At 42.5% G+C, this 14,132-nt stretch overlaps 3 protein-coding genes across 4 annotated transcripts; 1 reads left to right on the top strand and 2 right to left on the bottom strand.

Annotated features, from left to right (window-relative positions):
- Nucleotides 1–873: 873 nt before the first annotated feature.
- LOC144072932 (ubiquitin-conjugating enzyme E2 variant 1-like) lies at nucleotides 874–3,449 on the bottom strand. The gene is made up of 4 exons (XM_077598354.1): nucleotides 3,317–3,449; nucleotides 1,578–1,726; nucleotides 1,343–1,468; nucleotides 874–1,280 (listed from the first exon to the last, which is right to left on the bottom strand). Exons 1-4 carry the CDS (start codon nucleotides 3,336–3,338, stop codon nucleotides 1,134–1,136), a joined length of 444 nt encoding a protein of 147 aa, XP_077454480.1. The 5' UTR covers nucleotides 3,339–3,449; the 3' UTR covers nucleotides 874–1,133.
- A 3,533-nt stretch (nucleotides 3,450–6,982) lies between these two features.
- On the bottom strand, nucleotides 6,983–10,158 carry peds1b (plasmanylethanolamine desaturase 1b). Of its 2 annotated transcripts, none has more exons than XM_077598330.1 (6): nucleotides 9,946–10,158; nucleotides 9,032–9,151; nucleotides 8,864–8,955; nucleotides 8,646–8,790; nucleotides 7,751–7,963; nucleotides 6,983–7,307 (listed from the first exon to the last, which is right to left on the bottom strand). In XM_077598330.1, the coding sequence occupies exons 1-6, from the start codon at nucleotides 10,079–10,081 to the stop codon at nucleotides 7,186–7,188; spliced, it is 828 nt and encodes a 275-aa protein (XP_077454456.1). In that variant the 5' UTR covers nucleotides 10,082–10,158; the 3' UTR covers nucleotides 6,983–7,185. The 2 variants fall into 2 exon arrangements, with proteins under 2 accessions (XP_077454456.1, XP_077454467.1); XM_077598341.1 differs by lacking the exon at nucleotides 9,946–10,158 and adding an exon at nucleotides 9,271–9,462.
- Nucleotides 10,159–11,894: 1,736 nt separating this feature from the next.
- On the top strand, nucleotides 11,895–13,602 carry cebpb (CCAAT enhancer binding protein beta). The gene has a single exon (XM_077611907.1). The coding sequence runs from the start codon at nucleotides 12,090–12,092 to the stop codon at nucleotides 12,996–12,998; it is 909 nt and encodes a 302-aa protein (XP_077468033.1). The 5' UTR covers nucleotides 11,895–12,089; the 3' UTR covers nucleotides 12,999–13,602.
- Nucleotides 13,603–14,132: the final 530 nt, after the last annotated feature.

The following is a 14,132-nucleotide window of genomic DNA, read 5'->3' on the forward strand; positions in this document are numbered from 1 at the left end:
GATTACTTAAATCACTGTGACATAAGTAAAATCTTGTATCAGAGTACTGCTGATCAAAAAGTTTCAATAACAACTTGACTTATTTACGGTAGACGATGTATTATTTTCAAGGCTGAAGAGTGATTATTTTTGTTTTAATTATAATCAATAGTAACCCTTGGAAAATAAATCTAATTAATTATTCTTCTCACTAGGTCCATTAGTAAGTTCAAAAGTAGTATAGAGCATACTTTTAAAATGTTGCAAGTCTGCTACATACTTTTAAATGCAATGCCACAAGATTTAAAAATACCATTCAATTTTTGGGACAACAACTTTTTGTCAAAGAATATGCAATGGCAGTTAAATAATTATCTTAAATCTCAATTTAGTCCACTAGAATGGGCTATTTCTAAAGTAAAAGGGTTAAACATTATTTAACACAGAGCAATATAACGAGTTGGGCTTATTTCTACCAGTTGTACCTTGAGGGCAAATGGCGAAACTTCTTTGTGGCTTCCGATTTATATGCACAATTAAAATCATTAACTGTTTAGTAAATTAAGAGCAAACTCACCGATTTACCCAGCCTAATTTTTTGGACAATTTTTGTAAGCTACTAAAGTTCACCTTGCAGCTGTAAAGCCTGAATGTCCTAACTAGTGGACTAATTAAGGCTCACTTATAGCCTTCTATTGAAAGTATTGGAAACTAAAAGGCAGAGTACATTAGTTCAACCACACCAAAGCCCGCAAAGTGTAATTTAATGCTGCAGAGAGGCGACAAACCAGTTCACAAGTCATCCAGTAATTGATGCTTAAAGCAGATTGTGGTGTCTCTGGGTCTGTCTGTTCAATAGAGTGCAGTTCTCCTTTAAAGAAGGAAACACAGACACACTTCTTAAGGTTATTTATGTTATTGTACAATCTGCCACTTTCCACAAATCATAAAAAAAAGATGTACAGTATTCAAATGATCACAAGCGAGTGATCCAATGTTGGAAGAGGAAGGAGGTCACCCGGGATGACGAGCATGTGCTCGTATCTTTTCGGCTCTGCTTGCAATCTCTCAACCGATGGAATGCGGAGGTGACCAAGGGAAGTTAGCCAACAAAGGAAGAAGGAAATGAATGCAGGCGAAAGTAGCGCACTGGCTCAGTTGCTGTAGATTTGGCCCTCAGGTGGTTGAGGAAGCTTCATGTTCTCCTTGCAGGTCATGAGGCGCCGCAGCTCCAACAGCACGGTCCTTATGTTGTACGAGTTCTGCCACTTGGCCAGTGCTGTCACTGCATGCATGTCCACCTAAAGACGAAAACCCGTCATCGTTAGACACATAACGGGCTGACAGTCGAAGACGTACATACCATGCCGTTGGAGGTGTGCACGCCGTTCAGGTTTATCTTGGTCACAAATCTCACAAATGGCGGCGATTCGGGGTACCCTGGTCCGCATTCAACTTTCAGATTATACATCCTATTTTCGTAGCTCGTCTGTAAAACAGGTCGCGTCAAAGAGCGACGCATCAAGGTTTAAGGAGGCCACCTTTTGGCAAAAAGGAGAGAAGAGGGGATTTGGGTCACACCCCCGGTGGGCACTTACTCGTGGAGGGCCGAGGATGACACCTCGCCACCTGGTTAAGGTCATGTCCTCGTCGTCTTCTAGACCCCAGCTGACTGTTCCGTCCCCCATGCCTTTCTGTCCCTCCTCCAGCTCTTCCAATAGCCGGAAATTGCGAGGAACTTTAACTCCTGTGGGCATGAAGCGATGCAAAAAAACTGAGTTGGCAAAACGATGTGAAATTACGAAAAATAAACTAGAAGTACTGATTAAACTTTAGTACTTCATAAAGATGTTTTGTTTTTATTACAGTTTGAGGGCTCAAGGTTTTTTATTCTATTATGCTGTTATTCCAAGAAAAAAAATAGACAGAATAATTCCCCTATTTTATTATGTAAATAATGCTCACACCAATATGAATGTTTAAAAAAGAAAAAATGTATATAGTGTAGGATGTATGCACATATAGTAAACTAGGGATGCAAGTAAGTCACAGGTAAATTATACTTTAATGTTCATTTCTGATTGTTTTTAACGCTTCGAACAGTGCAAAAAATGCCCAATAAAATTGTTGGTTCTTAGTTACAGGTTTTCTACAGAAGTGTAAAAAAAATCTAGCATCCTTTTTCTGACCGTAAAAGCAGTATTTTCAAATACATCTAGTATATAAGCATACCTATCAATTTTCACTTTCATCCATCTACTAATAACAAAGGAGAAGCAACATTAATTATGCAACTGATTCATGTAAATTAGCCAGCGATGAGATAAAAAAAAAAACGAAATTTGGGGTCTGAGTTTTGATGCGTACACATTCCAAGAATATAGATGCAAAACGTCATTCTGAATTATCTGCAAATAAAACAAAGGAGTCCACCCCCCCCCCCCCCCCAAAAAAAAGAATAATAATAATAACCCACAATAGCCAGCCTATCCATTTGAAATGAGAGATATGGCAGTCAATGGTAATTGATCAGACGTCCTTTCCAATGTAAGTGGGAGACCTTCTCTCCCAACCCTCCCTGTTATGGCATCCGACAAGTAAACGGGGAAAATCACAATGCCGATCTTAGAGGTAAACACCCAAATCAAGTACAATATGATCGATCATTTGCGTGAAAGAATACATATGAAGGGAAATAAATAGGCACTGCATGGTTTTGGCCTCTGCAGTGCCTTTGAGAAAGGACGCTTGGGTATGCATGCTGATTGCAAAGCAAAAGCCGGCTGGCTACTCCTCACTCTCCCATTTTTGGTTTCCAGGGGAAGAGTTACAGCTACACACTTAAATTTAACATCCACTCGCCTTTCCCTTCAACTCGACCATGGCAACGAGCCGACTAATAAGACCCCCAGCCCAAAAGGGCAATTTGGCCTTTGAGCTAACCACAGCGACACACCATGAAACGAACGATTTCGAATAAACACCACTCGGAAGGCAAATGGGGAATTGTGCACATGGCTTAGTCATCCTTCGTTCGACTGTATTTTAGTCGGTGGAAGTATATTCGGAATCCGTCACGCCATTTCGTCCTGAATTCAAACCATTCGTAGCTTATTGAGCTAATACCGTTACTTTCAATTCATTCTCCGGCGACGTAAAAGCTTGTTGATTCAAAGACAAAAAAAATCTAAATCGACGACCGCTAAAGCTCTCGTGTTGACTCGTGAATTGTTTACTGGAAACGAATTGTCCTGTTAAATGTCTGTTGGCTTGTTTTATTTTATTTATTTTTTCAAACTTGGCGGTGTCTAATTGTTCCTTTATTTAGTATATTTACCTGATACGGCGGCGAGCGCCATGTTGATGGTGCACGAAGGGAGCGCGCACGTAGGCAAGCGTGTTGGCGTCACGTGACCGCGCACGCTGCCGAGTTTGGGCGACTAGCCCAACCCACATTCTGCTTCCGGGGGTGTACGTCTCTTCCAATATTGTCACCAAGTTATATTTATTCGATGTTTGCCGACATGTATGTGATTATTTTATGAGAATTTATGTACAACCTATTAAATCATTGAATTGAATTGAAAGAGATTTAAAGCTTCACCACGAAGTGCACAAATAACAACAAATAAATAATACATAAATAAGTATAATAAGTTGTCAATAACATAACTAAGTAAGGAAGTGCAGAAATAACAACAAACAAACAGATAGGTCATCAATAAATATAAATAAATGATCAATAAATAAGTAATCTATGGTTTGACTGGTTCGTTTATAACAGACAATGGTGTTTTATTTTTAGGTTTAGTCACCGGACATGTTTAGGCGTGTTACTTCCGCCCTTTTTCAAATACGTAAGTATAATAAGTAGTAGTCAATATAAGTAGTAGTCTAGAAGAGACTGCTACCGAATGATTGCTGTCATCCCTCCCAAAAGTCACATACATTTAAAATCATGTTAAACCGGATTTATATGTACACACGCACGCGCGCACACACGCACACACACACACGCGTGTGTTTTAACTAGGTCTTGTGAATTTGTGTCTCTCTATGTGAAATAAATAATCAAGAGAAAATGGTATAAGTATTGAACTTTTATTTAGTTGACTTATAAATAAAAAGGTTAATACAATATACACATTGTACATCTCCCAAAGAGGGGAGACAACAAAAAGGCATCAAGGTATTTTATTGTGATATCTAAAACTTGCCTTGCCACAGATGAATGGCAACATCAGTCTCCGGCCATTTAGAAGACGGGAATGAGAGGAAATCTATTCAGGGTGCCGATAAGGCAAGCAACTTGACAAAAGTCATCTGAAGAAAATTTACCATTGATGATTGACCTATCACCTTCCGACAATTTGTACAAAATTTAGATCAAACCATGTGATACGAACAGAAAAATGACACCCATCACAAGCTCAATAAAACACTGCCTTAGAAGTGTTTTATCTTTAAACTAATTGTTTTCAAAGTGCTTGAATATTATCCAAAATCCAAACTACAACTGGCATCAAACTCCCATTTTAAAAGTAAATATTTGAAAAGGGTATGTGACGTCTTAAACTGTTAGTTTGTAGCAGCAAGTTAAAAAACCAAACCTTCCCCAAATATCATCACAAAACAAAGCAACACAGTGCTTGTGTGAACCAAGCAACCAAAATCTACCACCAGCTCGAACGGCCCCGCAACACAAAACAGGCGCAAAAGCCGGTGTGGCGTGAAGCGCCTTCGTCTATTACTACACACAAAGATGCTCCTTATTTTACAAGCGTGACATCATTTACAGTGAGCGTGTTGTTTTTTCTGTTAACCAACACCAAAGATTCGGAGTTGATGTTAAACTGCGTACTTCAAATATAGCCACTTAAAAAGATTTAAAATACAAACTGAATGCTAATATGAATGGAAACATTTTTAATGCAATGATTCCCGACCACCATGCCACAAGTCCTCATTAGTCTGACGTGAAAAATGATCATGCTGCTGTTGCGATCGATCCAAATTCACTTTTTTAATGACAAATTTTGTTGGCCGATATCCCGCTTTTTCCAAATCCCCAGTGTGTTTCCCGAATATATTTTTAACAGTAACACTTTCGAACGTAAGACACAGGTAAGTACATTCAAAGAATTTAAATAAAAAAATAAAATAGAAAAATCCTGCAGGAAAAAAACGCAAATTTTCCTCTTCTTTTCATTCTGCTATGTAGCTAAACAAACAAGGACAAAGTAGGACCATCAAATTTTGAAAATCATAATTACTTTTTTTGTTCAGGAACAAAATAAGTTATTATATTTGCAATTTCAGTGCAAAAATTTAAAAAATCCATTTGGCTCTGGCTATGCTCTACCAATTAATGTAGCGGGTATAACTACTTTTGCCTCCATTTCAAAACCTTGATCACTAAATTAAGATAATTATTGCAGTGTTCCTACTTCCTTGTGCTATTTTCCCTTTTCTAAGTTGCTCAAAAAGAAACAGATAGGAAACCCTGTTTGAATAAACTGCAACCCTAAATTCAACAGAAACAAGAATTGAAATAGTGGAATATGACATCAGATAAAAAGATGTCCTTATCTTTAAACGAACAGAAGCGCCAGGGCAATCACGGCTTGCGCTCCTTGAAATAAAGACAGCAGATGTAGGTAGTTCAATCTCTAGACCCGCTTTCGGAACACACCGCCAATTGGATTCAAAGAGCAGCCGCGTTCAATCAATTAAAGGGCAAGCGTCGCACTTCAATAATAGTGCCCCAAATATTACCGCATCATTCTGGAAAAGAAAGAAAGGCATTTGAATCCGATGAGTTAAGACATGAAGTTACACTGCATAGTCATTTGCTTTACAACACGCCTGCAAATTACGGACCTAAGAGTCACAAAAGAAACTTAAGGAAATAAAGGCTTCCCACCAGTGACGAAGCCCTTTTAAAGGTCGGTGAGGTACTCCGAACCTTAGAAAAGGTGATGGTGGCGTGACCATGTTTGAGTAACACCGAGGCTTTTAGAAGACTGAACGACGTCAAAGTTCTGTGAAAGGTACAAACGATGATGTGTGGCGTGTGTAAGGCAGCTCGACAAAATGGACGACGGACCTGACAGAACCTTACACGTGCAGGCCACTACGTTAGGTACAATCGGATGCAACTCAATAGGGCGGCACGACATCTCCATGTTGAAAACAAAATTTTTTTTTTTTTAATAAAAGCATTTCATTGGCTGCCGGGTGATGAGCATCCATTTAGCAGCCAATGAGTTCATGCTTTTTTTGCTAACTAAACTCATCTTTTGTGTCACTGAATTGAGCATCGTTTAAATGATTTACCTGTTAAATATAAGACACGACTATTAATATAATGCACTACAGTACAACTTTGACTTTTTTTGCACAAATTAAAAAAAAGTAGATATTTGAAAAAATCCGCTTTTGAGCAGCTGTGTTACATTTAACGAGGGGTCAGTCTGTAATTTGCTAATTCAATTCTTCTGCAAGTTCTAATTTTGTTTAGGAATGTAATTTCCATTGCAGTAAATAGATGATTTCTCATTAAATCAAACTTAGATTTTTCTTTGCTCTTTTGGTATCCACCAGTTGTTAAGGCTGCGTTGGGTGTTAAAGTGAAACAAACTGGTCTGCTTGGCAAAGCCATGGTTAATATCCATCAGTGAATACTGTTCTGACATTAAACTGACATGTTAAAAGGCTGTGCAGCTAAAATAGTGCCAAGTCAACAAATGTAAAAGAAATGATTCATCACTTTGTTCTTTTGCTATTAAAGTTGCTTCAGGTTCAGTCTGCTGGTTTGTCTCTACCGTCAATATTTGAATTTCGCACTTGAGCATCAAGTATATCAAGACTGAACAGTCGAGCCTGCAAAGGAGGATTCTGATCACCCCCATGACCCATTATAGGTCATCTAATCTTACTTAATATGGACAAGTCCAAAAAATGTGAGCAGTTATTGTAGCTAAAATATATTGCAATTTAGAAATGGCGCTCTCCATTGTGTATTTTGGAAGAAAAAAAAAATATATATATATCCTCTTGAAAAACAGAAAATGTGCAAGAGTTAAAGCTATGGCATCTGAATTTGATAGTTTGCCTCCATGTGGATTACAGAGAGGCAAAACAGTGCGGGTGAAGTGTTAAGGGGGCAGGGGGTCTTCTGAGGTAGGGTGACGTTGGCCTGCGGTATTACTTGACTTTATGAGCCCATTTGAGGTCATCAGCTCGGGGTTTCTCTCCTGTGACTCCCTGGATAAGATCCTCCAAGTTTTTCCAAAAGCCTAACTTCTCCAGGGGGTAGTTGAGCCAACCTGCATGAGAATAACAACAATAATTAAGCATTGGATTTATATGTCCAGCCGATGACGCAGTGGTACTTGCGCCTAACTTTGATGAGGGCAATCTGAGTTCGGCTCCAGCACCCCCTGTGACCCTTGCGTGGATAAGCGGTATGGAATGAATGACTGTAACTACATGGCGCTTTTCATAATACGAAAAGATTTTTCATTCACATCATAGTAGGTGGTGATTACTATTACTATTGTAGCCAGAGCTGCCCTGGGGCAGACTGACATAAATCCCTCCCCGCTGACTCCCACCAACCACTTAATCTTGCACCACTAGCCAAGTCAACTAAGTGACAAACATAAGTGTTTTTACCTAGCTTCTTCAGCCAGGCTCTCCCAGCCCAAATGAATTGGACCGCTATTGTCATTAATGGAACAGAATAAAAATGACCACTAAATAGGCCAACCTGTGGTGATGCAGAAGTATGTTTCATGTGGGGAGACGTGATGGATGCGATGGTGCTTGCGTGGAAGGATGACGTGGCAGTCCTGCAGGAAGACCACCCAACCTGGGAGGCCAAAGTACGTGTGGGACCACTTGTGGATCTGGTTGGTGAGAGTCACGAAGATGCCCAATGCAAACAGGTAGCAGTACCATGGGTACAGATGGTAGATCTCGGCTGAGATGAGAAGGGAGACGGAATAAGGTTGACAAAAGAAGTAAATAGGCACAGGGCGATTAACGCTTTGACGGTAAACCAACAATTGAAAAGCTCTTTTTCTTGTTTTACAACTCAAGTTGATGTTGTTCTTTTTCTTATGGACAATAACTTTGAAATCCTACACATCTGTCATTCGTGAACGGATCATCTTTAAACTCGGGAACTATGTAGCATGAGCCAGTTTCTATCCTTCTCGGAACCCTTTTTTATTGTCTCTCTTTTTGTACAAGGGCTGATTAATTATTTGTAGACTCATTGATGCCTGTATGTTACGATTTAGCCAGTCGGGGGCATGGTAAAATAGCCTTCCGCCTATAGTGTGCTCTGGCACACTTGTGCTCTTGTTTTACAGCTATAGAGCAGCGATTACCAACAGTTAGATTTCAGACCAAAAAAAACTATTCAAGTGATGGGAAATTCTCATTTAATTTTAGAATGTATTTATTTGTAGTTAGTATGGAAAACCTTTTTGTTGTTGTTTTTTTCTTTTTTTTAATCGACCTGTATATTGTTAACCGTCCCTTTCTAACAAAAAAGAAAAACTTATAAAACTTTAATTTCGATGTCAGTCTATTTTTTCTAAAGTTTATCATATGGTCAGAATCTGATTTTGGCCCATGCCTGGAAGTAAAGAACTCACCTGGGGAGAGGGTGAGAAAGTTGAAGGCCATGTTGGCAAGTGGGACGATGGTCAACATGCAGTTGTCACCGTTGGTTTCAATGAAGTCATGACGGGTGATGGCCGTGGGGTCAATGTGGTGCTCTCTGAAGGGTCTGATGAAGGCCTACGTGTGATATGACAACTTGGTTAAAAAAAAAGATACTCGACAAAAAACTTAATAATAATGTTGAGACGACCTTTCCAAAAATGGGTAGATCCACCGATCCCCATGTATCAGCCCCCCAGTGTATGAGGCCCGACGCAAAGTCTGCGGTCAGGATACCTGCCGCTACACAACGGGGTTTAAAAAAAATGTAATTTAGTATGGTGACCTCTCTGCATCTATTGGTGAAATCAGGACTTACCAATACCCAACAGGATGGGCCACATGTGTCCAAGGTGAAAATTGGCAAGGAGGTGAAAAAAATTGAAGGCCATGAGAGAGAAGCAGAGGAGGACACTTATCCACTCCTGGCATCTTTTGCCTACACGCACAAATAGTCAACAGCAGATTATTTTATAAGCAATTTTGGAACATAGAGGTGCTTTGCGGTGGGAGATGAGATCTCTCTTCGACAACACTTGTTTCTTAATTTTACCTTACCATGTCTGGATACTTGTTTATTTAGGAGAAATTGATACGAGAGTGACGATGCATGCCCCGATTGTTTCATCCATTGGAATCTAGTTGTTCATTCATCTTTGGGAAGGGAAGGGACCGCATTCATTCTAATACACTCTAGGGGTACCTCGTGTGCCATTGAAAAAATTCACTGGTGCATCACCACAAGTGTTATGTAGGCAATCTCAAAACCACCAAATCAATTAGAGAATGATGCATCAAAGTATGAGGCGGGGTTTGCAAAAAGTCAATTAAATGAACATTTGATGCTCAAAAGTGGCAAGACTAGAAGATTTTGATGGACTTTGACGTCTTTCTTAACTAATGTTAAATTTTTCTGCAGTTGCCACTTCTTCTTGCTTGAAACTCAAACGCAACAAACAGCGATTGAAATTCATATTGCATGCCTGACGTAATTTTTCTTGTGCAACGATCACCGTGACCCAATCCAACGCTGCAATTTTGGTGTCAGGCAATCTAACATCTTCGAACCCACTTATTTAGTCGTCTTAATCGTGATCATAGTATTCTTCTTACTCGGCAACTCCCGTAGAGTACGTAAGAGCCGGTGTTATGTGGAAGCCCGGGTGGGGACTTGTACCGGAACAACAACGCTAGCATGGAGGCGCAAGAACCCGCACGGCTCGACTGACTCACCTGGCGAATATAAAGTGGCCAATTCTCGGGCGCCTGCGTGCTGTGGCCCCCACCTGGCCGCGCCCCTGTCATATCCCTGCCGCTCGGAGTTCTCTAATTCCTCTCCACAGCGGCTCCCGTCCACCATTCTGGCCATTTCTCTACTTTGGGCTCAGCCCCTCCAGTTGAGTCTGCGTGCTCCCCGTCAAGAGCCAACGAAAACGTCAACTTCTCAGCCCACAACGAGACGAGGGATTTGAACCAATCAGATTCGAGACGCTGTGCAAGCGGCCAATTGTCAGGCGCAAGGGAATCAGCGTTTAACCAATGGGGTTACGAAGAAGGCAATGCGCTTCCTGGTTACGCCTGACCCCACCCGGACAATTTTAGCAAGCCAACTGGCCCTCCCCCATGACATGTGTTATACATAACAATGGACAGCAGGTGGCGAAAAACCGTCACTTATGTATAGATAGGGGTTCGCCAAATTTCTTGAAATTGAGAGCTATGTTTTGGAAACTGGGTGGCGTAAATAGTAGAGATTATTACCTATATCATCATTGTCTTTTTAAACACTGTTTATGTCAAGCCTATCCCACCTGACTTCGGGCGAAAGGCAGACTACACCCTGGACTGGTCGCCGGTCAGTCGTAGGGCACACAGAGACAGACAACCATTCACACTCACAGACAGCATTTATATTTGTATAATATAACGTCAAGATCAATTTATTCATTTTCTGAACTGCTCACAAGGGTCGCGGGGGGTGCTGGAGCCTGAGCAAATTATAGGGACCAGGCGGGGGGCACCCTGAATCGGTGGCCAGCCAATCGCAGGGCACAAGACGACGGATATGTTGTCAAACCATCAGTTTTACAACATTCCTATGAAATCACAAAGTAGGATACAATACAAATGTAAACTATTCTTTGAAAAGGCCTAGATTTCACATTGAATAAATTTAAATGAGGTCATAATTATTTCAGTGCTTAATCGCTGAGATTGTTAGCATGTCAAATATAGTAGGTCTTGATTTTGGCACACAACTCTCACTTTGAAACTTCGGTAAATTTGCCAATGTTTTTGTAACCGCGAGGTGGCAGCAAATGCTCAAATGAAAACTTTCATAACTAGAGGAAAAACAGCGGATCTCCTACTTTGGTCAGCTTTAGGGCAGTGAAACATTTTACACTATCTTTCCAGTTCACATATATTTAGTAAACTTGCCTGACAATGACGGCTCCAGGGGTCCAGCGATAAATGCCAGTAGAATATCGTTGACAATGGCACCCAATTAGATCATTCTAACAACAACATTACTCATGCATGCTATATGTATCCTCAAATGAGACCAAACAAAAACAAAGAAACACTGGGACTTTTTAAAATAATGGCCATTTGACCATTTCTGCGGATAAATGGTTATATTTAAAATTTCCCAGACTAAAATGTTGTCAGTATTTGAAATAATAAAGTTAAGGATAGCTGTAAATAGCTAAATCAGAGGGAACGATCATAAATGTATAGACTGGCGAAGCAAACCAATGAACAACATAGGGAAGATAAACATTCATGATTTCAATGAATACTACGCGTGTGTGTACTTGTGCGGGTTTGGGGGATAATCTGGAATTGCGTCTTGTGTTTGACGTCATAATTACGCAGCATCTTTTGAATCGCCTGGTGAAATTTTCCATTATCGACTTTAGAGGGCGTGATGGCAGCAAATGTCAACAAGTGCCAATGCTCTTGTTGTTTGTAGACCCTACGCGTGAAATCATACATGTTTCGGCTTTAAGTGTTTATGCGAAATAATTTCATGTCTTCAACTAGGTATGTTCGGGAACAGTAAAGATGGAAAAATCCACGGAGTTTGGGGCCAGTGTTTACAAGCGCGCTCCTTGTTCACGTCACACACCTGCCCAGTTAAGCCACGCCCCTCGCCTGCAATAAAACTTCCCCCCATGACAGGAAGACCTGTCAAACCTCCAAATCCACAGCGAGCGCAACTTGCCTGGCGCACACGCAGAGGAACTAGGCGATACGCTCCAGCAAGCAGAGGCAAATAAAAAAAATTCTAAAATTAAAAATAATAAAATAAAGGCAAAATTGCGACACTCGCCGAAAGCGACTCGGGCGCCCTCCATGCTCGGGTGTTGAGATCCATGGAAGTGGCCGGTTTCTACGACGAGGGCGGCTTTGCGATCCACGCGAGAGACGGCATTCTCAACCCGGGCGGCTCGTACTGGAGGCTCGGGGACTCGATGACGGAGTTGGGCATCGAGGAGCGAGAAAGAGCCATCGACTTTAGCGTCTACTTGGATCCGTCAGCGGCTGCCGCGGCCGCGGCGGCGGCTGCGGCGGCGGCGGCCACCGCCGTCCACTGCCCCCAACTGGCGGGGCACTCTCACCCCCCGCAAGGCGACGTCTTCTCCGACTTTCTGGCCGAGAGCAAGCTGAAGAGAGCGAGCACCTTCAAGAACTACACGCTGCTCAACGAGCTGGAGGCGGCGCAGAGAGACGCTCCCAGGGACCCCCGGGCGCCCCCCTACGGGCTGAGCTACGGCGAACTCCAGGAGACGCGCGTCGACAGCGTGCTGGCCTCCGAGCTGGTCCGCTACCGCGGCTCGAGGGACGACAGCAACCCGGAGGACGGCAAAATGGACAGCGGCTCGTCCGCTTTCGACATGCGGCCCTACCTGCAGTACCAGTCGACCGGGAGCAGCGTGGGCAACATCTCCACGGCGTCGTCCACTTGCTCCAGCCCCCCGGGGACCCCCGCGCCGGCGGGACAGGGCAGATCCCCGAGGTCCCCGTCGCAGGGGGCCAAGCTCTCCGGGGGCAAGACCAAGAAGCGCCTGGACAAGGACAGCGACGAGTACCGACAGAGGCGCGAGAGGAACAACTTGGCCGTGCGGAAGAGCCGCGACAAAGCCAAAATGCGCAACTTGGAGACGCAACACAAAGTGTTGGAACTGGCGGCTGAGAACGATCGTTTACAGAAGAGAGTGGAGCAACTGTCCAGGGAGTTGGCCACCCTGCGCAACCTGCTCTCGGCCACCGGACAGTGTTAAAACGCGTCGGGCTCGAACCTGAGCCGAGCCGACCCGACCCGAACCTGACTGACTATGGGGGGGAGGCTGTCTCGCCACCGGTTTACAAGGACACTTTGCAATCAGACTTGATCTTCCGAAGAAGTGACTCATGGCGCCCATTGCGCAAGATATCTTTCTTCTTCTTCTCGTCTAATTGTCCGTATGCAGTATTTGTGTGCAGGCTCGAGCAAAATGACATGCCATTGGCCAATTTCCACTCGAACATGTCCAAGTGGAGCAGCGGCTGCTTGTCAGGCAAAGAGTTGTGCTGCAGTGAAATGACGCAACTCTTGGTAATAGCACAGGCAACGGATGAAATAAGTGGAATTATTTAATATCGACGAGCTGAACTGTATTAATTGTACCTGATATTTTATGGAATTAAAACGATTTCTACTTTGGTCTAAACAATTTCCCTGCCACCTCTTTATTTCGGATGCTTCTTTTTAGGGGGAGAGATTTTGTCTGTTTGCCACCTTTTGAAAAACTGTGAGGAAAAAATTCCAGCGCCGTTTCCTAATTCCGAAAAAAACAAAACAACATGGAGCTGTCCGAATAAATGACATATCCGTTTGTTCAATGACTACGTGGTCATGTTTTCTTATGATTTGTCATACCAACAATAAATTTGCATACACTGAGACGTGACTCTCGGCTGTAGAAATAGCTGTTGCAACATTTTGCGGCATGCCTCCGTCTTACGGAAAAAATCGTTTTGCCACAAAATGTCCCGAGATCTTTGCCGTCCCTGGTCGGCGGTAATAATTGCTGAGAATAGCACATAAAAAGCAGAAATGTTGGCTTTATCTGCAGCACATGGCTCTGTCAATAGTCTGCTGGGTCCACTGGCCCGCCGGGGGGGCGGTTCAAGGTTGCAGGCAAATTAATGAGCAACTAACCTCCTTGTTGCCAGCTAGGGTCACGCTTTAAAAGCGTGGACATTCCTAATCCTTTGCAAAGATTTGGGAGAATTCTTACCAACGTCTAAGATTCACGTCCGAGTTCGCTATTTGCAGTATAAAACAAATCAGCACATAAACTAGTAGAACAGCTTAGCTCGCTAGCGTCACCTTTGGCATACTTTGTTTTCAGTTTTACTCAATATCCTGGACA

This window comes from Stigmatopora argus, chromosome 1 (genome assembly GCF_051989625.1).
Source record: "Stigmatopora argus isolate UIUO_Sarg chromosome 1, RoL_Sarg_1.0, whole genome shotgun sequence".
NCBI classification, from domain to species: domain Eukaryota; kingdom Metazoa; phylum Chordata; class Actinopteri; order Syngnathiformes; family Syngnathidae; genus Stigmatopora; species Stigmatopora argus.

What these genes read in the sequence shown, in the direction of transcription:
- LOC144072932 (XM_077598354.1), bottom strand. Translation starts at nt 3,338, where the DNA reads ATGGCGCTCGCCGCCGTATCAG. An exon ending in TCATCCTCGGCCCTCCACGA is followed by an intron (nt 1,469 to 1,577) that starts GTAAGTGCCCAC and finishes CCTGTTTTACAG; the next exon opens with ACGAGCTACGAAAATAGGAT. An exon ending in TGCACACCTCCAACGGCATG is followed by an intron (nt 1,281 to 1,342) that starts GTATGTACGTCT and finishes TTTCGTCTTTAG; the next exon opens with GTGGACATGCATGCAGTGAC.
- peds1b (XM_077598330.1), bottom strand. Translation starts at nt 10,081, where the DNA reads ATGGCCAGAATGGTGGACGGGAGCCGCTGTGGAGAGGAATTAGAGAAC. An exon ending in GCCCATCCTGTTGGGTATTG is followed by an intron (nt 8,956 to 9,031) that starts GTAAGTCCTGAT and finishes CCCGTTGTGTAG; the next exon opens with CGGCAGGTATCCTGACCGCA. An exon ending in CTTTCTCACCCTCTCCCCAG is followed by an intron (nt 7,964 to 8,645) that starts GTGAGTTCTTTA and finishes TTCTCATCTCAG; the next exon opens with CCGAGATCTACCATCTGTAC.
- cebpb (XM_077611907.1), top strand. Translation starts at nt 12,090, where the DNA reads ATGGAAGTGGCCGGTTTCTACGACGAGGGCGGCTTTGCGATCCACGCG.